Source organism: Papaver somniferum, chromosome 7 (assembly GCF_003573695.1).
Source record: "Papaver somniferum cultivar HN1 chromosome 7, ASM357369v1, whole genome shotgun sequence".
In the NCBI taxonomy this organism is placed as follows: domain Eukaryota; kingdom Viridiplantae; phylum Streptophyta; class Magnoliopsida; order Ranunculales; family Papaveraceae; genus Papaver; species Papaver somniferum.
The window spans coordinates 268,718,692-268,742,816 of record NC_039364.1 but is presented as its reverse complement, the minus strand read 5'-3'; the positions used below and the strand labels follow the sequence as shown (position 1 = coordinate 268,742,816).

Below are 24,125 nucleotides of genomic sequence, written 5' to 3'. Positions count from 1 at the left end.
AATGGCTATTCCAAACTCTAGTTATTCTTTTAATAAAAACAAGAAAATAGAAGATTTATTAGGAAAGATAAAGAAGCTAAATAAAAACCAGACTCTTATGCCAAAGTCGGACACGAACTAAAGTCAAACAGACAGTTCAGGATCCTCATGAGTCTTAAGGTCTTCGAGCTTGTGAACGACAACATCCTACGCAACTTTGGAGAGAATACCCTTATTGGGAAGTTCTTTAACCCGGGTTTTCATAAGAACAAGGTCATAATTAACCTTTCTCAACTCAGTTCTTACCACATCAAGACACTTCATTGTATCAACAAGTTGTTGTGTTGCATCCTCAAAGTTCTTTAGGAAGTCAAGAACTACATCACATGAAATCTCTTCAACCTCCTCAATATCCGAATAGGAATTAGGAGATTGAGGAAAAGATCCTTCGTGTTCAACAAAGGCTCCCTTCTCTTTATCGAATTTGAAATATACCGCATTATCAACGAAGTCTTTAGGTAAATCCCATGAGTAGGAAGAAGAAGCCATTGATAATATGAAGACTAGAGTGAGAAGTTCAACTCAAATAGAATAGGTATGTAAAAAAGATTCGAGAGACTTAGGGTTTACAAGATTGGTTTGTGAGAGAACCCCAAAACCGTACGTGTACCCGTAAAAAGAGGGTTCACAAAGCTCTGTACGACAAAAAATCCAAACTTTTACTTTTCCAAAAAAATTTTTGGAGGAAAGGAATCAAAAGCTAATAAATAAGGAAGGATTAGAAAAAATACTCATGTAAAGTGTTGACTAACTATCCTTCTAAGAACAATAAGATATTAACTAGATAATTAGATACATTTTGCCAAGAGTATACCTATTCAATTCTCACACAACTAGGATTTTTGCAGGTAAGATATCAACCTTGTGATTAATTTACACAAGTATGAGCCTTTAGCTCATTAAATGAACGTTGTTTTTGTTTATCCTTCTTTCTTTGACAACCGTTCATCCTAGAGAAGTGAGACACAACTCGTTTAGCATATCCGTCAGAAGGATTTCTCCGAGGACTAAATCTAGGACCTCTTGCAACTGGTTCAAGAGGATCAGAATAGATAGGAATCCATTTTCTAGACTTAGATTTATCAGAAACAGTCTTATAAACAAAGGGAATGCTTTTATCAGCAACACAAGAATTTATACCACTCGAATGCATTTGAACCCTGTGATGATTTCTAGGAAAGAGATCATATTTATAAGGTTTCTGGTTTTCTGTGGGCATGCGATTCACTGCAGTAGTCGACCGACTATTTGTTCCGTTGACTGTGGAGAGAAGCAAATTATGAAGTTTAGAAATTTGTTTCCTTCTGGCAAAACAATGGATAGCATATTGATTCTTTTTCTCACAGAGTGTACAGGTTCGTGGAGGGGAAGCAATAAACGACACCTGTTTTAACTTCATAGCCATATGAGAAGATTGCAAGTTATATAAACCTTTCTTGACACAACCTTCTTCTGGAAGATCCTTCATGTACTGCAATCCATGAGAATTAGTTTGTAGAGAAGAATTCTCCTTAAGACAGAGTTTTCCTTTTCCAAGGATCTGCACTGTTCATGGGCTAGAGTAAGGGATGCTTCTAGTTTCTATTTTTCGACACGATGCCTGTTAAGCTCTGATGAATGCGTCTTGATCAAACGTTTCTCTCTAATTGAGTCTTCCTTAACTATTTCCTCAAGAACACTAATCTTTTCACGCTATAGAGTAGTTTCTTGGAGAAGTTTTTTAATGTTCTTAGAGAAGGACTCAATGATGCTATAGAGTTCATGTTCTCGATCAAGAGACTTTTAAAATTCATCAATAAGCTGATCATGATCCTGAAAATCAATGATTCTAGTGAGCTCCATTTCAGCTTTTTCCATAGTGCCCAATGTTTCATCGGAGAGACAATTGTTGACACAAGATGGAACAATCTTCTTACCTCGGGATTAAGAAGAATCAGCTAAGGAGTAATCTTTTGAGGTATTCCCAAGACATTTGGCATAGTTAAAATCTTTAGAAGACATCTTGGTATGCGTATATGTCAGAGATTCTGTCCTCAGACTCAGATTGCCATAAACACAGACTTGTAAGTTCTTTTAAACGTGTTTGCCTGCTCTGATACCAATTGAAAAAGCGGGGGTACAACAACCACACCTAATATTTCGCTTACAAATATGTATGGACAAACTCCAATATACTTTCTAGAGAATCAACTAGACAGTCATACTCAATTTAGATAAAAAGTATATCAAAGAGTTTATATCTCAATCTCTCGATTGATATTGTTTATGGGTGAAAACGTTTTCTGCGGTTTTTGGTAAATTTGGGTGTGTGGATGAGAAACGAATCTAAACCCTAAACAAATGCACTGCACGGGAGTGCTTTCTGGTTCGAGAGATCAATCTATATAATCCTGGCCTAAACCAAGAAATGGTCGTTCCAGACTTGCTTCGGTCACAAAGTGAAGGAGATGGGGTTGATCTTAGGGAGGGAAGCGAAGAAGGTGTTGAGATTGTGAAGGTGTTGGCTGTTTATGACTTGTATCAGAATATCGAGCTGGCTTGCAATAATGTAAGCAATCAGCTCTGGGTATTTTCTGGATATCAACACTTGATTTTTTGTGCTTGTCTCTTTTTCGTGTTGTTTGGAAAATAGGTGAAGAACCTATTTATACAAGTCATTGAGCGCAACCCTCATCTCGTAGGAAGTGGAGGAAGTGGAGTGATGGAGTAGTGGGGTCGTGTAGAAGTGGTGATTGTTACACGATCACGTCTTTGCCCATTTCTTCCATCACCGCTAACCTTTCATGCCTCCTGACACGTTCTTGTAATGGCGCGTTGCACGCTGCACGCTGTAAACCGCCAGACCAGTACCCCAGTAAGTATCCCCCAGTTTGTGACATGTTTGATTTCTCGAATGAGTGGATCGTGGGACCCACTGTAGGAAGTAGCATGTGATGCTAAAATAACTAAGGATTTGATATTTATGAAATATCGTGTATGCTCAATGCATGTAATGCGTCACAGACAATCAACATGTATGAAGCATCAATGTTTTAAAGCCTGACAGAATAAGTTGCGGACTAAGCGTCTTAAAATAGCATCACTTCCAACCATCTTGGAGTGATCGTTTGGAGGCTGCATGGGAGATCTATCTCCTGGACGATCACTCCCTATGGAAGAGGGGCGGACAGTGATCATCGGGAAGCCTCACTGGTCGTCTAGCTTTCAACCTAGGCTGTCCGACCAAGCTAACAAAGTTGGACGAACGAGATGGTTTACGACATAAATCTACGACCGTTGATGGAATTTTAGGGTTTTAAGAGGTGCGCAAGCATCCCTCTTTGTCTTGATCGAACTCAAGCATGGGCGCCAATTTTGGTGGGACTAATCAGTCCTGCATGGAGGCGGCATGTTGTTGTGCACGCCTGTACCTCTCTGTCCCACGAAGGCTCGATCTAGGCCACTTAATTTGACTGGCAAAGATGAGTGTCCATAATCGATTTGCGACAGGAATTATATGCCGCAAAGGATTTAGGAGGACCGCGGTGTGCTACCTTTGGGGAGCGCGTTTCGAGGCGTCTAGTACCGATTCACTTCGGCCGATCGGTCACACATACAGGTGGGCCCACAGTGATCACGTTGATGCTTCATGGACCTCCTTAGTCTATATGTATACCGTCCATCCGAGATGGCGAAGATGGATGGCCGTGATCAATATGCGACACATATGCCATGCCGCAAACCCTAATTAGGGTTTTGGGCCGGTCACGCGCGTGCAACTTTAGTCGATCGGTTTGGCAGGATATGCTCATCCTTTGTGGAGGCCGACCATGTGGGGCCCACGCTGGGCCGATGAACATATTCATACCTATCTGATGGTCCTAGGTGTGATCTAAGCCATCCAAACATGATGGCGAAGTTGGATGGTCGTGATCGATTTAAGACACTGGTGACTTTCCGCGGCCTTTAAAGCATCACGCCATCCATGTTTTGAGCAAACGTTCATTGCTCCATGGCTTGGTCGTGAGAAAACCGATCGAGCAGGGATAGAGTGGGCCCGCCAATATGCGTGTTGGCGCCTCCTCCATCTTTCATGGTGCGATCTAAGCCGTCCAATCAGGCTAGTAAAGTTGGACGGTCACGATCGTTTTGAGACTGTCTTCAGCAGTCTTGCTCATTCGAGCTTCTTCCAAAGCAGAGCGGCCACCCTTCTTTAAGGTTGACGTTTTGGCACGCTGGGAAGTGAAGCATAATGTTCGACCATCTAGGGCATAAATAGGCCAGTTGGTGATCATTAAGGTGATATCCTGCTCCTGCTAGGGTTCGTCTAGGCTTGTTAGATCATGCGGCCAACCTGCGTGGTCGTGATCATTTCTGAGACTGATACGGTCAGTCCAGATTAAATATGCTCAATCGGGCTAATATAAGCACACCGAGAGATGTTGCATGTACGGGTATTTCGTGCATGCCTCATTATTGATACTTGGATATTCATTTTACTCTATTAAGAGCAACACTCAGTCATCATGCTGCACCAATAGTGAGAATTCCCGGGAACAACACAGGAAATACTAGGAAAACCATGCATTAATCAATAATGCTAAAAAATCACAGAATATTCGGGATTGTTGCTACATGTTCCGTTCTAGGTGAATTTGTGTATTTAATTCACAAAATATTTGGGATTGTTGCCACATGCTCCATTCTAGGTGAATTTTGTATATTTATTGAATTTCTTCAAATAAATAAAGCAAGAGGTTTTCTGCGCTCATCGCTTATCAAATGGCTTTATCCTTTGCAGGATGTCAACATATTATTTTTGGTTTTACTATTTTAGCCCTGAACTAAAATCCACCATCAACAGATATATACTCAAGCAAATAGAAATCTGCGAGTCTTTATCAAATACTAGAGAGATAACTTGGATGGTACCAAAGACCAATATCCAAGTGTCAATCAATTTAAATCAACAACCAAAAGGTCGGATATTCTAATCAATTGATCAACGCACAACCTGTGATATTTCAATTATATAACAAAATATAATGTGGAAAAGAAATATCACAGACACCAGAATTTTGTTAACGAGGAAACCGCAAATGCAGAAAAACCCCGGGACCTAGTCCAGTTTGAACACACACTGTATTAAGTCGATACAGACACTAGCCAACTCCAAATTACGGTCTGGACTGTAGTTGAACCCCAATCAATCTCACACTGATCCAAGGTACAGTTGCACTTCTTACGTCTCTGATCCCAGCAGGATACTACGCACTTGATTCCCTTAGCTGATCTCACCCACAACTAAGAGTTGCTACGACCCAAAATCAAAGACTTTAATAAACAAATCTGTATCACACAGAAAAGTCTACGGTAATAGATAAATCCGTCTCCCACGAATACCTACGAGTTTTGTTCCGTCTTTTGATAAATCAAGGTGACAGGAACCAATTGATAACTCGGACTTATATTCCCGAAGAACATCCTAGTATTATCAATCACCTCACAATAATCTTAATCGACGCAGCGAAAAAAGATACTGCCGAATCACAAACGATGAGACGAAGTGTTTGTGATTACTTTTATATATTGCCTATCGGAGATATCAATGTCAAGCCAATTATTACAATTGCACTCGTACGATAGAAACAACAAGATCAGATCACACAACTACAAGAAATTAGTATCGGTCTGGCTTCACAATCCCAAGAAAGTAGTATCGGTCTGGCTTCACAATCCCAATGAAGTTTTTAAGTCGTTAACCTGGTTTAGAAGAAGAAACCAAAGGTTAAAGGAGAATCGACTCTAGCTTAGCACAACTAGTATCACACAGAAGGTGTGGGATTAGGTTTCCCAGTTGTTCGAGTTCTCCCTTTTATAGTCTTTCAAATCAGGGTTTGCAATCAATGTTAGATTGGTAACAAAGCATTCAATATTCACCATTTGATGAAAACCTGATTAGATTCAAGCTAATATCTTTTAACCGTTAGATCAAAAACTAGCTTGTTACACACGAATGAAATGCACGTTTCTAGGCTTGTATAACCGTACCCAAACTTGTACATTTGTTGGTTCAACAATAGTTAACCAAATGGTTAGCCATATGATCACTTTCATATCAACCATATTCTTCTTCACCATAACTAGTTCAAGTGACTCAAATGAACTAGTTAGAGAGTTGTTCAATTGCAAGGAAATCTTATGTAACTACACAAGACACAATCGAAGCAAAAACGATTTGAGTCACTCGAATCGGTTCATGAATTATATAGCCACAGTTTGCAATTTGCATTCCTTAGTTTATATAAGAATAAGTTCACAAACATCGTTTTTAGATATAACCTACTCAAGTTCGCGAACTGGGTTCGCAGACTTAAGTTCCCGGACGGAGTTCACAAACTCCAGCAGAATTTCTCGGGTCGAGAACTTCCGCCAGTTCGCGGACTTAGATCACGCCACTATTCCGGTTCTCTTGATCAACAAAGTTCACAAACTTCGGTTCAAGGAATAAGGACTTATACATATACGTGTTTGCATAACAATTCTTATATCCTCCAATGGTTATATAGTCTAAACTCTCATTTCAATCATTGAAACATTCTTAGAGGACGTTGATATTCTATAGTTGTATTCACAAATTATTTTTCGTCAAAGTAAGCAATTTTCAAAGTGATTGAAACTTGTCATGACTTTCGTCACTAGGTAAAGATGAACTTGTCTAAAGTGAAATCTTACCAACACATATTTCGAGAAATAGATAGGCGAGATAAACTTGGCTCGAAATAACAAATGTGTATAATCTAAGTCTATATAGCAAAACGACTTTGGTCTCAAAATAGGAGATAAATAGACATTTGAGTGATAGATAAGTTTAAATCTCCATATACCTTTTAGTCGATGAAGATCCACCGGTTCCTTGAGTAGTCCTTCGTCTTGTATGATGATTGCCATGGAGTTCTTGAGCTCAACTACACTTTCTATCCTAGTCCGGGACCTTAGCTATAGTAGACTAGAAATCAAGACTTATAGTTTTGATCACTAACATTGACAAACATGCTTGAGATAGCAACGCATGCGAGTTCGACCGAGCAATGCTCTAACAACTTGCAAACGATACATGGCCCAACCCAGGCAATATGCGCTATACCATGCAACAAGTCTTGTATTTACTCGAAATTATTTTTGTAAGTTTTTTCTTTAGGAAATTAATTCCAGAAATAATTTATTTAAGAGTTTTATTTATGGGAAAATTTCTTTTTCGTGATTTATTGTTATCATCTAAGAAACAAAACTCGTTTTAGAAGAAACCTAAATTGATTTGCAAGTTACTTCTCCTATAAACACAACTTCCTTTCAAATGGCATCCAGAAGCGGCTACTATCCTATATTATTTTCACATCTTCTTGCTTTGTTTTTGCACTTTGCTCGTTTATTTACTTCCAGTCCCATTGCTAAGTCCAATAGTGCGTAGTTTGCGTTGTGCTAACACAAGTTAAATCAGGCAGTCTTATACTGGGCACATCTTCGCATGTTGAGGTTTAGCATTGTTCATTTTGAGTATGCCCGCGAACTAATATGTTAAGGAAAACTTGTTGAATTTGTGATTCTGCCCTCGTCAAGTTGTTGCGGGAGAGTTGTTTTGATTCATTTTTTTTATATATTATGATACATTTAACGTGTTGTTCGTTGTTGCAAGATTCCAACAGATAGTACCAAGGAAGACTAGAAAATTAACAGATGAAACGTTACAACACTTGAAAGCCTACCCCAACTTTTCACATTTTAGGGGACGTATATGTCTATCATCGAGCAAACCGAGGTTAGTATCTTTTAACGGCTAGCTACTCCGAGAATATAAGATACATGTATTAGGAGAAAAGAATAATATAACTCTCACCATATCTATCATGCATAACATTCAATACATGCTTCAAGGTCAAATAGGTGCGCTCAAGGACCGTGTAAAGTTTTGAAGTTGATATAAGACGATCTCTGAAATTCTGTATGTCACTAAGTCGACCTTTGTGCTATGGTGCTCGGGTTTGTACTTTTTTATTTTCCTAGTTAATTATTTGCTTTTCGACCGAAAAACACTAGCATGACTGATTTTTGTACCTTTGTGGTATGTTATAATGTGATTGGTTACTATTTCATAAGTTTATTTTTGACATAATTAAATCGAAAAAAAAAAATTAGTTAGGGAATGAGATTTCACAATAACTTCAGTAATTGATTAGGTGAAACTCTGTTTTCTTTATCATAACCCTAACTTCTGACTTAGAAGTTCCCAGATCTTGTTAATATTATTATTTCTAAAGATGGATTTGTAATTGTTTGGATAATAGCCAATTTTATCCTTTAATCTGAGGATTACGCTGTCTTGGGCTTTTATTTTTATTTATTTTTATCTAAATCTGTTAAATATCATGTCGTTAATTCAAAAAGCATTAACTATGCATGATCAGTTGATACGATTAATTTTTTCTTTGAGAATCTTTCTGTTTTGGGAAGAAATAATGATCTCAGATTGAAAAATTGCTTTTATTATCTGTAATATCTCCATATTCACGCGATGTTTGTCGTTTTGTGTAGTACAAACAATATGACAACTCCCGCACAGAGTGGAATCTTACCACCTCGGCCTGGAGTAACTTCACCAAGACAAGTAGTGATATCTACATCTCCAGCTACACAAGAGATGTTAACTTCAGTAATAATACCAATTCTGCATAAATCTCCTATAGGTCGAGTAACTCACCAGATAGACCTTGATCTGAGCCATTAATTTTGCAAGGGAAACCATAAACAACATCATCATTTGTACTAGGACCAGATGGTGAACCTATGGTAGTTTTGAAGGGGCTAGCAGTTACACCACGTGACAGGAGGTTTCACCCACGAGCTCCACCACTCACAACCACACATATCGTACAATTTCCCCATGATATGTTTCAATATTTGTTAAAGTAAATCAGTACTTTGACAGAGAGAGTCAATCAAATGACTCCACGAGCACCTGAAGTAACAACACCTTGGCTATTTACAGTTACTTAGAAATCTCCAGCTCTGAATATATCTCAGCCATGCACATTCATGTAAGTTCACTGAATAACCAACTAGAGCACTTAAGGCACAACTCAGAAATTACAACTCGATTTCTAATCAGTACAATTATAGAGATATGTACTCTGAACCAAGCTCATGTGTTTCTTTTAACACAATCCACGATTCAGTCGACTCTAAAATGGAGAGAGTGTTAAGAAATGAGAGGACATATTCAAGTTAAATCAACAAGCCAAAGGATGATCCAACTTATATCTTTAAATATGACCCGCTTTCAAACGAAGTAAGAGAGCGTAAGTTTCCTGAAAAGTTTCATCTGCCAAACTTCAGAAGTTTCAAGGGAAATACAGATCTGAATGAATAATTTTGAATTGGGTGTTAAGAGCATTCAAAGGATATACAAATTTTAAGAGCACTGAAAATACGGGTTTCACTATGAGCAACAAATGGCTTTATATCTCGAAAACATCTTGATAATGGAACGCTTCTTCACTAGCAGTTTGGAGAACGGTGCTTTAACTTGGTTAGGATTCTACCGTCCAACTCACTTTGAAATTTTAAGAGCATTAAAGAACTGTTCATTTAAAATTATTCTTGCAATATCAGACAAGGTGATATACTTGAAGGAGTTTTTTGAGTTATAAGACAAGAAAATGAGAACTTTATAGATTTCTTAAGACGGTTCAAAGCTACAACATCACTTGTTGACAAGTCACAAGAAAAATTTCTTTATGTTCTTTTCAGAAATGCTCTAATACTAGGGAAAATCAGGGATTCTTTCACTAGTTCCTTTTATCTTTTCTCCAAGAAGTCCATAAAAAAGATGGAAAATGAGTCAAAAGATAACAGGACCATATAGCGTCTCACCCATGACATCAGAGCACAAAGTTTACTCGGCTAGACCATCAACAGGCAATGCAAGATCATATTCTCTGAGGTCGCCAAACAAGTCTTCTGAGAAGGCTAACTACAAAGGTGAGTCAGATGCTAAATGGTTAGATGGGAGTAAAAGTTTTACCAATCTGAACGCACCCCCAAGAAAATTTATATTTGGTGAAGAAAAAGCCATATTTCTTAACTCCAAGAAAAATGAGAAATGAGTCAAAGGGAAGAGCTTATTGGGCCTATCATGAAGCTTTTGGTGATCATACTAATGACTGCAAGAATTTGATCAGGTTGTTAGATAACTCGATTAAGAAAAGTCCATATGAAAGAGTTCATTGTACAAGATCAAACCCAAACTCCATCAAAGGAAGTAAAAGGATGTGTAAATATGATTCACTCTGTAGCTCGATCTGGAAATGATTCACAACTCGATTTAACTGACAGAAATAAGAAGTGTTAGAGCTTTGCTCAGTTGAACCCACAAGTTTTTTTAATCTAAAGCTTGTTGTCAATGTTAGATGATTAAAATTATATATAGACTTATAGTCTACTAAGTCAAGCCTCAGATTATGATAGAATTTGGTAGTTGAGTATCAGACATTACTTTCGAAAACTGAAGATTGACGAAGACATTTGGAAAACCTATGTAACAGGTATGTACTGAACCATCTATTTTACCCATTATCTTACCATTCTATCTTTTTGAGAAGATGTCGTATGACTTCTAGTATATTTACAAATAAGAAGTTTCGAGTCAAGATTTCTTTGTTAAAAATCTCGAAATATGGTTCTAAGCAAAGGTGTTCAACGATCCTTAAAAAAATTAGTTCTAAACAATTTTTTTGTGTGAATTAATTTGTGGATCAATTAAAAATTGCTCGCGCAAATGATTTTATCATGTAAGAAGGTTTTAAACATCATAAGAGAGAAATATTGAACTTTTTGATATTTTTACTCAGGGTAGGTTGGCGAAACAGTTTGCAAACAATAAATATTTGTGATTAATTTCTTAGGTATTTAAATGAACATCAAATTGTTTTAGTTCTTTGGCATACTTGTTAAACCGAACAATCATTATACATGGTTCCAGAAATGGTTTCTAGTGTATATTCTTCTATTATATTTTCAAGACCTTAAAGTGTTTGCTTGATTCTCAAGTTATCTTGGCTTGAATTCTAAGAAACCCTTGGACCTTGAAAATATATAAATTGAGATGATCTTTCAACTTGGAAAATCAAGCCCTGACACTTTGTGTCCTAGTTAATTATAGAATCGTCCTCTACACACCTAGGTTTCCTTTGAGAAACATAATTAGGTCCACGATTAAAGGACTTCACTTTGGGGAATCGTGAAACCAGGTCCGACTATCTTTACTTTGATAGTTTGTGTATCATGATCTTGTTTTTTTTGTTATCGAGGTTTTCGTAATCTCTTTCAGGAAAGATAGATATTAATCACAAAGTTTTGTTTGTCTCAGAATTTGTGATTCTTCAAGATAGATATTTGAAAACTTATCTTAATTGATTTTTTGAAGATTGTTCTTGAGAGGTGGTTAAGAATCTAGGCTTCTCTTCGGGAGTCGTAGGTTACGGATTTGTGAGGTTTGCTAGCATTGTCTATTGAAAATAGATTTCCTCACTTGATATTTAATCAAAATGGAAATCAAATAGGCTTATCTGTTATAGGCAGATTTGTATCAAAAGTCTTCAGTTAGGTTGAAGCAACTTTCAGGCTGTAAAAGATGTCAGCCAAGGGAATCAATTGCATAGAGCCTTGTGAGGTTCAGGAGAGGTAAGGAGCGCGACTGTAACCGAATCCCTTGGAGGGTGGATTCGGTCATAACTACATTCCAGTTTAAAGTCTGATAATAGGCAAGTGTCTGTAGCGGCTTAATACAGTTTGGTGTTCAAATCTGGACGAGGTCTTAGGGTTTTTCTGCTATTGTGGTTTCCTTGTTAATAAAACTTTTGGTGTCTTGTGTTTTTCTTTTTCCACATCACGTTATTTCTTTTTATAATTGGATTTACATAGGTTTGTACGTATTCAATCTAAGTAGATACATCCTCTTAATTATAATTGATTACGAGACTATTATCTTGTAGAATTTGTATCTTGAAAGATAGATAAAAAGTTTAATTACTTGGCATAATTCCGATTGAATTATTTGGATACGACTAGATTGATCTTGGATATTGATTTTTGAGATCGTTTAGGTACTCTGCTTAACAATCAGGTTCATGGACTCTGAGTCGATATGCATAATGATTGAGTAGATGTTAGAGATATAAACACTATATACATATTGTCCAGGATCATTCAGTTGGTCTACTTGCAACTGTATTAAGTTTTGTCCATACAGGTTGCCGAACAAAAAAGTTATGTGTTTACTTGGAACCCCTGCGTTTTCAGGAAGCTTTATGTGATTACTGTTACCAGCTTGCATCCTAAGTTCCTAACTATGAAGGATTACTTTTTCCATAAAAGAAAAACAGTATTTTGAGGCAACATTTCAGCACAGTTGAGAGTAACTGGGTTCCTTTCGAAGGTCTTCCTGATCAAGAGTTCCGAGAAAAGGACAACCTTTAACTTTTACTAAAGCAACACCACTAGCGCCATACTTCACTGATGATATGACAACCAACGTCAGAATGAATTTTTAAATAATGAGGATACCCAAATGCACCACGCTTTTTTGTTTTAACCCATAAGTCCAATACCAAGTGTGATCATATATGGAAAAAATTGAGACAATACAACAACAAGGTATTCACTTGATAATAGTTACGATCCAAAAATGATTTACTATAGGATCACTATCAAGTGATTAGGATTTAATGTACGAGTGTAATTTACTTTATTATAATAAATAATTATAATGCGTAAGTAAAGTAAATGACACAAGAAGATTTTGTTAAAGGAGAAACCGCAAATGCAGAAAAACTCCGGGACCTAGTCCAGTTTTGAATACTCTCAGAATTAATCCACTATACAAAGAACAAATCCAACTTCGTATAGTTGAGACCAAGACCCCTAGTTAATTAGTTCCGTTAGTATCCCTGCATCTACGACCTACTGGTCACGCATGTGAATCCCAAAACATAAAATCACCATCTTGAGTTTCTTTACCAATATAAAGTCTTAAGCACTCAACTCATTTGATCGTCTTCCAAACAATAAAGGAACAAAGGTGCTTGGTAGCTACTCCAATAATCTTTTGATAAAAGATTCGTTGAGTTTTGACAAAGGCTCTTCCGTTTAAACTAGTAAACTCCTTTGTCGGGTAAGATCAATCCAAATTAGTAACTTATATTCGGATTCACAACTATCAGATTCGGATATTGAATAATGCCACCAAATGATAGTTGTCGATCTAAACGACTATATGATCAAATCTATCAAAGATAAACCGGATCTAAGTCGGATCCCAGCCAATCAAGATGTGTGCAAAAATCACGAGATACTAAAACCAATAAGAAAAATTCTTCTTGTCTTCAAATCTTCAATTACCTTCTTATGTACCTGCACTGCACAAACTTAAATCCACTTATGATCGATCACACACAAAACGGAGTCTGTTAACAATGGATGATCACAAGTTGTCTTTAGATCTAAAAACAGTTCTAAAGATCTCTTCCATACTTTAATCTAGTTTGAGTGATCCTTATGTCAGAAAAGAAGGCTCTCAAGAATAATCAAACTAGGTGCAATCAAAGTTTCAACAACCGTTAGTCAATCAAATCAATAATCGAAAACTAAAATAACAATGCAATTATCTAGTTTCCCACCAATGGTACTTGTAGAACTTCTTGATTGCACAGAAGTCTGTAAACGAGCGATCGTAAGATATTTCACCTAATTAGGATACTTTCCTCTCCAGATAGACGACTCCACCAGAAACAACACGAATGAAGTTTACCTGGATCTTATGATAGTTTGCAAGAATATGGAATAAGTACCTAATTTCGGTTTCCTTATTTCCAACTAATATCCAACATGTAATTCCGAGATATCTCACTAGAAAATATCTAATATGAGTTTAGCACTAAACTAATATAACTTTCCAAGAGATATGTTTTGATTTGCTGGAAAATCAAAAACATATAATCGAAAATTCTTAACTCAAAGAATCTCAATATTTCGGATTGGGATCACCTTGAGTATCATGGAATATCTTTGGACAAATATAAGAATTGTATCCATGTCCAAATTATGTCGACATCCAGAACTTTCCTATTTAGCAAAACCTAATTCAAGACTTACACAAAACCGTAAAGTAATATGTGAATATGAAGGATCGGTTTTTCTCTTGGGACCGGTTCTACCATGTCTCCTAACATAGGTTAAGATCGGTTCTATCAAGGCTCCAAATATAGGTAGGGATCGGTTCTACCATGACTCCCAAAAAAAAGGTAGGATCGGTTCTACCAAGTATCCCAATATAGGTAAGGATCGGTTCCACCAAGACTCTCAACAATAGTTAAGATCGGTTCTACCATGTATCACAAATTGGTAAGGATTGGTTCTACCAAGACTCTCAACATAAGTCAATATCGGTTCTACCGTATATCCCAAACTAGGTAAATATCGATTCTACCATAATTCTCAACATAAGTCAAGATCGGTTCTACCAAAGATATTACCTAGGTTTGAATTGGTCATTTAATTGATCTTCAATGAAGACCGGACCAAAACGCTTATTGATTTCCTTTCGGTTACAAAACAAGTTTCGTATATGTACTTCCTTTATCCATATTTAATCAAGCATAGTTTCGTAGGACGAAATCACACCTATATACAATACACAATCAAGTAACAAGTTACATAGATTATGCCGATGACACTTTTTTACGATTCTCAAAAGATAAAAGTTATACTTCGTAACCAAATATTCTTCCTTGACACTTTGATCATAATAAAATGACCAAGTATAATACTAGAGTATTAAATATAATCTCGCATGTTATGTTTTCAATCTTAAATGACTTGAAAGAAACTGTAGGATTGGAAACAAGTCATGTCAGTATACCATACCTCAAGTGCAAGGATGATGTCTTCATTGTAGTCTATACGTCTTCACGATCTTCAAGGTAATACTTGTATGTCTCAACATTCTTAGATTTTCTAGTATAACCTAAACAAAGTTGACTTTAATACATTTAATCAAGCGACTCTAATTGAGTTTTGATACTAAAAGATGACAACCAAACTTGACATACCAACGCTTGGTGGGTTCAACCGAGCAATGCTCTAACATGCATAGATTATGTCAATGTCACATTTACGAAGTTCAAAAGATAAAAGTTAATACTTTGTAGTCAAATATTCTTCATTGGCACTTTGACCATAATAAAATGACCAAGTCTAATACTAGATTATTAAAATGTAACCTCACATGTTATGTTTTCAATCTTAAATGATTTGAAAGCAACGATAGGAATGAAAACAAGTCAAGTCAGTATCACTATACCTCAAGTGGAAGGATGATGTCTTCATTGTAGTCGATACGTATTCACGATCTTCAAGGTAATACTTGTATGTCTCAACATTCCTAGACGTTCTAGTCTAACCTAAACGAAGTTGACTCTTGTACATTCAATCAAGCGACTCTAATTGAGTTTTGATACTAAAACATGACAACCAACCTTGACATACCAACGCTTGGTGGGTTCAACCGAGCAACGCTCTAACAATTTTAGAGACTTACAACCTTTGACCAAAGATCTGGTGAGACGAATATATGTGATCAATACATGTTTCCAGCGCCAAACTATAGTTGCACAAAATCCCACAACCCGCTACACTATGATTTATCCGCTTAAGCTTGATTATACTTAGAGAGAAAATGCTAATGTGTTAGATGATGCAAACTTATGCGTGAATATAAATCTAAAGTTAAATAGACATAAGCAAGTAAATGATCATCGGAACCAAGGGTTTAGGGAGTTTGGTTGTTAAATATATCTAGTCCAAAGAAATTTTACTAGTATTTCTGAAGTTACGAAAAATGACATCACTTATACGCTAGGGATATGAAGTGATTACAATGAGAAGATTAAGGCTAAACTCTCAAGAACAAGATAACAAATCTATTAAATTAAGCATGTATCCTTTTTCTCTCTATTTTATGTTGTCCCTATGCAGACTCTAAGAGCTATCACTATGGTGGGGGGTATACCTTCTCTATCCCTCATATGTAGGGAAGGGATGTCACAAGGAAGCCAACCTTGCTATGTGGCATATCATCCCTTCCCTACATGACAAGGCTACTGAGTAGCCGTATAAATAGTGTCACACGTCTACTGAGTAGCCGTATTAGTCAACTCATTGACTTGACAAATACGGCTATTCAGTAGCCGTATCATATGGTTAAGTCCTCAGAAGCGCGCTCGGGCTCCCCAGTTCTTCTTCTTCTTCCTTCTTCTTCTTCTCTATTTTTCTCCTCTCCACACCATAATTCGATTTGAAGACCCTCTGGTGCGATTCAAGAGCTAAGATTCAATGGGTTTGTTCCTTAGTATACGGTGAAGCATTTGCCTATTTCAATTTCGTGTTTCATCAACTAAATCGTCCAAGGTGAGTGTTTTAAATTTTAGGGTTTAAATTTAATTTCAGTTTGATTATGATTAAATTGGAGATGTTAGGTTCATTAAAAAGCTTCCTTGTATGTTGTTTGATCGTTTGACACATTGTTGATTGAATTTATGGTATATTGTTGATTGAATCAAAGTGGTTGTTGTTTATGAATGATTGTTGATATAGATACGGTATTATTATTCATATTTTTTGATTGATGGATGATTAAATAATAGGTATTATATCTAGGGCAGACTGTTGGCGGAGAGATTGTATTTGGATGGATAATCTAGGATTGAATTATTATTTTGTTCTTGTTTGATACATTATTTTGTACAATATATATGCATATGCATTGTAGAATTTTAGAATAAAATGGATTATTTTGTGATGATTTTGTGTCCATGTGTGTTGTAAATGTACTCCGCTGATTTTCCACGACTTATGAATGAAAGAATTCCGGTTTCTTCTAAACAACATAGTGATCATAAACTGAAAATCCTAATCTCGACAGATGAGAAGTAGTTATCTCTTAAACATCGAAGTAGTGTAAGCCGACTTCATGACAAAAAGGGAAACTACATTACTGGAACTTAAATACGACCTTACTTAAAAAAAACAAAACAATTAAACTAAGTTATTACAAATTGAACATATTATGTTGTTGCCTCTCCAACTGCCTGGCCAATATGGCATTCTGTTTTAATTCAAAGTACCTTTTTGCATTTGGAGCCATCTTTTCGAGATCCAATTGCATTATTTCCCTTTCTTCTTTGTCTCGAGAAGCTTCAATTTGTTGTTGTGTTGTCTCTAGCAACCTTTCCATAATTTGGTTTTGTTGTTGCTGACGAGGTGCGATTGTAGTTCGGGATTCTTTTAGATAATCAATAAGTTTACTGCCAGTGTCACTCATCTGGGAGTTTTACGAGGATGGTGTGTCGGGTCTACTTGTCCCGGCGACATTTTTATTCATTAGGGCTTTTTTTGCTGCTCTAGAAATGCGTTTATCTCCTGTAAATCCAGCTGACGACGTTCCAGGTATTGTACTTGGGTTCGTACGAGGGGCATATCCTAGTGGAAAAGGGATACCTCTAGGGACATGGTTTTGAAATTGATTTGCAAATGGAGTCTCCATGAATTGACTTGTAGGTGGATTTTGAGAAAATTGGTTTGGAGAACTAAACGTATTAGAGAAAATTCCATGAATTTGAGATGACGGAGGATTAGAATCTTGGTCCATATCTTCAACACCCACTTGTACATTAGGAGCATCTTTAAGCATTTCATACTCGACATCTCGCTCAAAGTTTTTTTTGTGTATTTCAACATGTAAGCTTTTCGCAATTAACATCTACACCAATGTAAACAAACCATAAATAAGATACGCATAAATAAAACTATTTACAAACAACATATACAACAACTATAATGAAACATAGTTAAATAACATACCCGGTTAATAGAGTCCAATCGGAAAACCTATCCACTTCATTCTTGATTTTTCTATACCGATTACGAATGCTTTTTGCAGTATACGTGCTTGTCTGTTCCCACCACAAGCTTCCACATATTTTTCAAGAAGCTTGTCCCAAAACTCCTCCTTATCTTGATAACTGTTATAACGGAGAGCTATGTACTGAGTAAGAATGTGTTGATCTTCCAAAGTACTAAACCTCGTTCTCTGCTTCCTTTTTTGCGCCTGATTCTCCGACATTATTGAGCAAAACAAAATTTAAATGTATTACTTAAAAAAAAAAATTGGAGAGATTTTAGTGAAGAAATCAATTGATGTAAGAAGAAGAAATTGATTTGGTGTGGTTTGAGTAGAGAATTAGAGTGGTATTTATAGAGAATTTTGAAAAAATGACCGTTGGGATCCGACGGTGGAGAAGATATAGCCGTTATTAATGATGGATGGTTAGGATCGGGTGTGACAGAGGTGTAAACGAAAAAGGTCAAGAAAATATTATTTCCGAAATGGCTACTGCTACTGAGTAGCCGTATCAACGGCAATACGGCTACTCAGTATCCGTAAAGCAGAATTTCACACGGCTAAACAGGCGGAATCAGATGTGATCCTCCATGTAGGGAAAAGGGTTAATATCCCTACTCATTTAGGGATTTGGGAGACCATAGGGGTTGGATTTTGGTTTCTTTGAGGAAAATTGAGGATAAGAATGAACCCCTCCATAGTGCTAGCTCTAATGGTTTATTTTATAGTCCAAATGAACTCCCCAGAATCACAGATTCTCAGGATTATTCTTTGTGGTGCTCTTGGGTAATCGCCCGATTGTACTTGGTTGCCCACCTGATCAACTTGTACTTCCTAGACACGTACCCTATTTACCTGGTCTTGGCCCAGTTGACTGCTCTGACTCCACATCAAATCCCCCAGCGCTCCCTTTGATCTCCATCGCTCATTTAAATCCCAGCTTCCCACTCGTCCTCATCTCTTTATCTTGGTAAATTTCTCAGTTATAACAATCACGTGGGTATAATGTTCCCATGCCTCAGCGGTAGCACAATAATATCTTACAAACGTCTTGGATTTATGAAAGATGAGACCGTATGACTCCGGATTATTGCAGAGAGATTCTAATTTTCTATTTTTGCTAGTAACTTTGTTACTTGTTCCTTCGGGTATATTTTGCAAATGTTTTGGCTGGTAAACAAGGTATTTTGTTACTTACAAAAAAAAAAAACAATGCTTTTTTTTTTATTTGTGGGTTCCACTGATCTCAGCTTTTCGGGAGACATGCAGGGGTGCATTGTGTGTGGTGATTTTTTGGTGTAGTTTTTTTCTCGATCTGTAAAGATTTTTTGAAAAAAAAAATACTCGTTTTTTTTTTGATGCAAAGATACTTATATTAGAAAAAAGATCTACCGCTAGCATAGACTGGCCTTATATTTGTCTTCCCTGATTTCCTTTATGAAAATATCAGGAATTTGACAATGATAATCTAAAGAAGTTTTGCCAGTTCTAGCTTTGTTAGCAATTACATGTGTTGTATTGTTTGCCTGCCGCTTAACATATATAACATCTGTCCAAAAAAACAAGATAAAAGCTGCCTTATTTCATATACAATGTTGTCATTCGTCCTGTGGACTGAAGATTTGGCAGACTTCACACAGTTGATTAGATTGACACAGTCACCTTCAAGCACCACCTTTGTCAGCTTTGCTTCTCTAGCCCAGTTGATTGCTTCTTTAAAGTCTAGACACTCGGCCTGCTCTGGATCTATTCCTCCATTAACGATCCTCCCTCTGATGCCTTCACAGTTTCCTGTAGAATTGTGCATGATTAAACCAATGCCAATATGAGAGTTCTTGCTATCCAGTGATGCATCCATATTAATTTTAATAATATCACCCACCGGTGGAGACCAGCATACCACCATTGGCTCTTTATTAGGTAACTTCTCTGTTGTACACTGATTAACCATATACTTTATAGAGTGAATTGTCGACTGCAAGTTTGATATTTTATTTTCAAACTCTGTGAGACATCTATTTTTCCAGATGAACCAGGCAGTTATCATGATCATGGAAGTCCAAGTGGAGTCTTTACTGTCTGCTTTAAGTAAGCAAGAGCTTAGCCAACCTTTAAAGGGAATATTGTTGTGCTGTAAGCTAGAAATATTAACATCTATTCTGAACCATACTGATCTTGAGTAATCGTAATGAAGTAGGAGATGATCTATGGTTTCTGCATGTTGAGAGCATCTGGAGCATATTGGGTTTACATTGTGGTTTACCCTATGTAATGTATCTTTTGTCGGCACAATATCTCTTAAGCACTTCCAAATAAATATTTTAATCTTGTATGAAACCTTTGTTTTCCATAAGCTTTTCCACACTTGGGTAGGAATTCCAGAGATTCTTTGAGCATTCAAGTTTCTTGACTGTCTTAGTAATTCTTTATAGGTTGACTTGACAGTGAACTCACCTGTTCTACTCAGCTCCCATATTAATTTGTCTGTACCTTGCTGAACTAGTGGCATCTTAAGTATTAGTTCTGTTGTTTCCTCTGGGAAAACTCTACGTATTAGTTGGTCAATCCATCTTCTTGGCTCTTGTAGCATTAGATCTGATACATAAACTATTCGAATAGGTTCTAAGAAGTTTGATTTAGGAAGGGGGGGTGTATGTAACCCTCTCACCCATTTATCATACCACACCAAGGTTTTTGTACCACATCTCACATCCCACCTATGGAATTGTCTTACATAAATGAGACCCTCCTCTAAGCCTTTCAAGATCCAAGAGCTATTATTATGATTTTGTTGAAGATGAAGAAAGCTACAAAAAGGAGAGTACTTGGCATTCATGAGTCGAGTCCAAGGCTTATCCTCTTCGGTACACAGTCTCCATGCTAACTTGATCATAAGAGCTTTGTTATATAACTCTATATTTCTAAAGGCTAACCCTCCTTCTTCCTTCGGTAAGCAGAGTGAATTCCAAGCAATTGGATTATAACCCCTATTTTTTTACGGCCCCACCAAAACTTCCTCTGAATTAATTCAAGTTTAGTAATAAGAGTCTTTGGTAGTCTGAAATTAATCATATAATGAGCTGGCATAGCATCTAATACTGATCGTATAAGTGTAGTTCTTGTCGCCAAATTTAATGTTTTAGAACACCATCCTTGAAGTCTGTGCTCATAAGAGTCTTTTACTGAAGCAAAAGATTTAGTTTTAGACTTCTCCAAAAGAATGGAAAGACCCAGATATTTGTCTGCATTTATCAGTTGTTTAACTCCCAGACTATTTAAGATTCTTTGTTTGTGTTCAGGGGTTATAGCTCCTGCAATAAATGCTGATGATTTATTGAAGTTGATGATTTCTCCTGACAACAGACTGAACTTGTGAAGGATCTCTTTTATCTGTTGAATTCCTTTATCAGAGGCATGGAAGAATAGCATACAATCATCCGCAAAAAGCAGATGACTAATAGCTATGGATTTATTAGTTGCTTGAATACCTTTTATTAAGCCTATAGACTCAGCATGCATTAGGGATCTTGTGAAGTATTCCATGGATATTATGAATAAATATGGGGATAGTGGATCACCCTGTCGAAGTCCTCTAGTAGGTATATAGGGATTACACAGATTACCATTGAGTCAGACTGAGATAGATGTAGTTGAAATACACTGTTGTACTATTATCCTCCATTCTTCACAGAAACCCAAAGAAGCTAATCAACAAAAGGCCATTCAATTGCATCAAATGCCTTTGGCATGTCTAGATTGAGGGCTACTAGACCTTGCTTTTTCTGTGATTTCTTCATTGAGTGAATCAATTCATGAGCCACAACAATATTGTCATTTATATATCTTTTAGGAACAAAAGCTTCCTGAGTAGGGGAGATGATCTTATCCATTAGTGGTTTCATTCTAAGTAATAGTAACTTAAAGATTATTTTATAGGTTATATTACAAAGCCCAATTGGTCTGTAATCAGTTGGAGTTGAAGGGTGATGGGTTTTAGGTATCAAACATGTAGTGGTTTGGTTAAGATGGGGTGGTAGATATTTAGTGAGGAAAAATTGTTGCACTAAATGAATACTATCCTTGCCAACTATAGACCATTGAGTTTGAAAGAATCCGGCAGGGAACCCATCAGGCCCCGGGGCATTCCAACTAGGTATAGTATTTAAAGCTTCATAAATTTCATCCGCTGATGGAACAGAGATCAAGGATTGGTTTTCCTCAGTTGTAATTATTGGCCTAATTAAATCAAAAGAGTCCTGCTGGAATTCTGGATTGGTAGAAGTTGCTATATATTGAAAATGTGATGTAAGAAGCTTTTCAAGGCTCTCCATAGAGTAACACCAGTGTCCATTGCCATCTTTCAAAGAAGTAATGTGGTTTCGTGCCCTTCTTCTATTTGCTCTAATATGAAAATAACGCGTGTTATTATCTATATCTTGGACCCAATGATCTCTTGACTTTTGATTCCAAAAATCTGCTTCAATCCTTTTCCAGTACTCAATTTCTCGAATAGTATCACTTATTTCTTCCGAAATATTATCACTAAACGGTTTTGCTTGTAGCTGAGAAAGAGAAGCAAGTAAGTGCTGAACATTAGAATGAACACTACCAAAATGCTGTTTATTCCATTTTGATAATTTCCTTCTCATTGTTCCTAACTTAGCATTGAGATCCATGTTTGTTGGTGTAGAAGTCCACGTGTTTAAGATTAAATCAGCACATGTGGAATCTTGTAACCAACATCTAAAAAACTTCAAACCTTTACTTTGTCTTGGCACAAAACTATCAGTTATTAATAATAAAGGGCAATGGTCAGACCCTAAAATGGAAGATGCAAAACTTTTGAGTTAGGATAATCTCTGACCCAACTTGAGTTGTGTAGAGCATAATCTATCCTTGTTCTTTTGTATCCTTTTCCATTAGTTTTGTTAGACCAAGTATATTTTGTACCCACATAGCCCATGTCCATTAATCACACACTGTCCACAACATTACACACCCAATTATCCAAGGAATTAGTACTAGTTGAAGCATGTTGCTTATTCAGAGGAATGTTCAAATCTCCTATAATCACCCATGGCTGATAAACATTATCACCCAACTCTCTAATAAACTCCCACTGATGTTGTTTCATCTCATAATGAGTTGATCCATAAACACAGGAAAGAAGTCATTATTGATTAGATGCATCTGAAGTGACTAAAAGATGAATCATGTTATTATTACTACTTACTAAATCACAGGGAAAGCCATATTTCCACATCAACACTAATCCACCAGATAGTTCTATGGAGCTTACAAAAAAATAGATTAGGATAGCAGTAGGATTGCATTAACACTTTAGCTCTAGCTTCAGAGACATTAGTTTCCATTAGGAAGACAATGTCAGGATTATTTTGTTGGATGATGTAAGCTAGGAAATCTCTCGTTTCTTTGGAATCTAGTCCTTGTACATTCCATGATAAAATCTTCATGATGATGTGTAAATAATAATGATGCAATTTAAAATGAAAGAAAATTGAAAACTGAATATGTAGATCGAAAGTATAATATGAAAGCACAATATAGTTTTAATAAATATAAGGATAATGTATAAGTACCTGTGCATCAGTGCTGGAAGAAGTTTCTTTGTGTCTCTTGGATTGGTTTTGCTCAGATACTGTGCCATGGAAGGAAGTGTGAGAATTAGTGGATGGTGTACGATCATCAAGACTCACACATTCATATCCATACTCATCTAAATTATGACCATTGTGATTGAAACTTGCTAGGTTTTCCTCCACATGATGCATGAGTTCCTTCAGTGGCTCCTTAAAAGCTTGATCTAAGTTAGCTGCATCTGGGTCTAAAATAGAAGCATTAAGGTCATCCATAGTAAAATCAAAAGCACCTAGAGCCATATAAGCTTTAAGAAGCTCCATATTCGACCCGTAACCACTTTTTTGACCCATTGACATATTAAATTTCTCTCAGTTGATTCTCCACATATGTCTCAGACATATTACCTAAAAGGTCCCCGCTTTCTAGATTATTAGCATTATTATGCTGCATGACATTGAAATTGCTAGGACCACCTTCTTCAATTCTGATTCTT

At 36.6% G+C, this 24,125-nt stretch overlaps 1 protein-coding gene across 1 annotated transcript; it reads right to left on the bottom strand.

Moving 5' to 3' along the window:
• Positions 1-20,959: 20,959 nt before the first annotated feature.
• Positions 20,960-21,574, bottom strand: LOC113296592. Its single transcript, XM_026544894.1, has one exon. The coding sequence runs from the start codon at positions 21,572-21,574 to the stop codon at positions 20,960-20,962; it is 615 nt and encodes a 204-aa protein (XP_026400679.1).
• Positions 21,575-24,125: the final 2,551 nt, after the last annotated feature.

What these genes read in the sequence shown, in the direction of transcription:
- LOC113296592 (XM_026544894.1), bottom strand. Translation starts at nt 21,574, where the DNA reads ATGGAATACTTCACAAGATCCCTAATGCATGCTGAGTCTATAGGCTTA.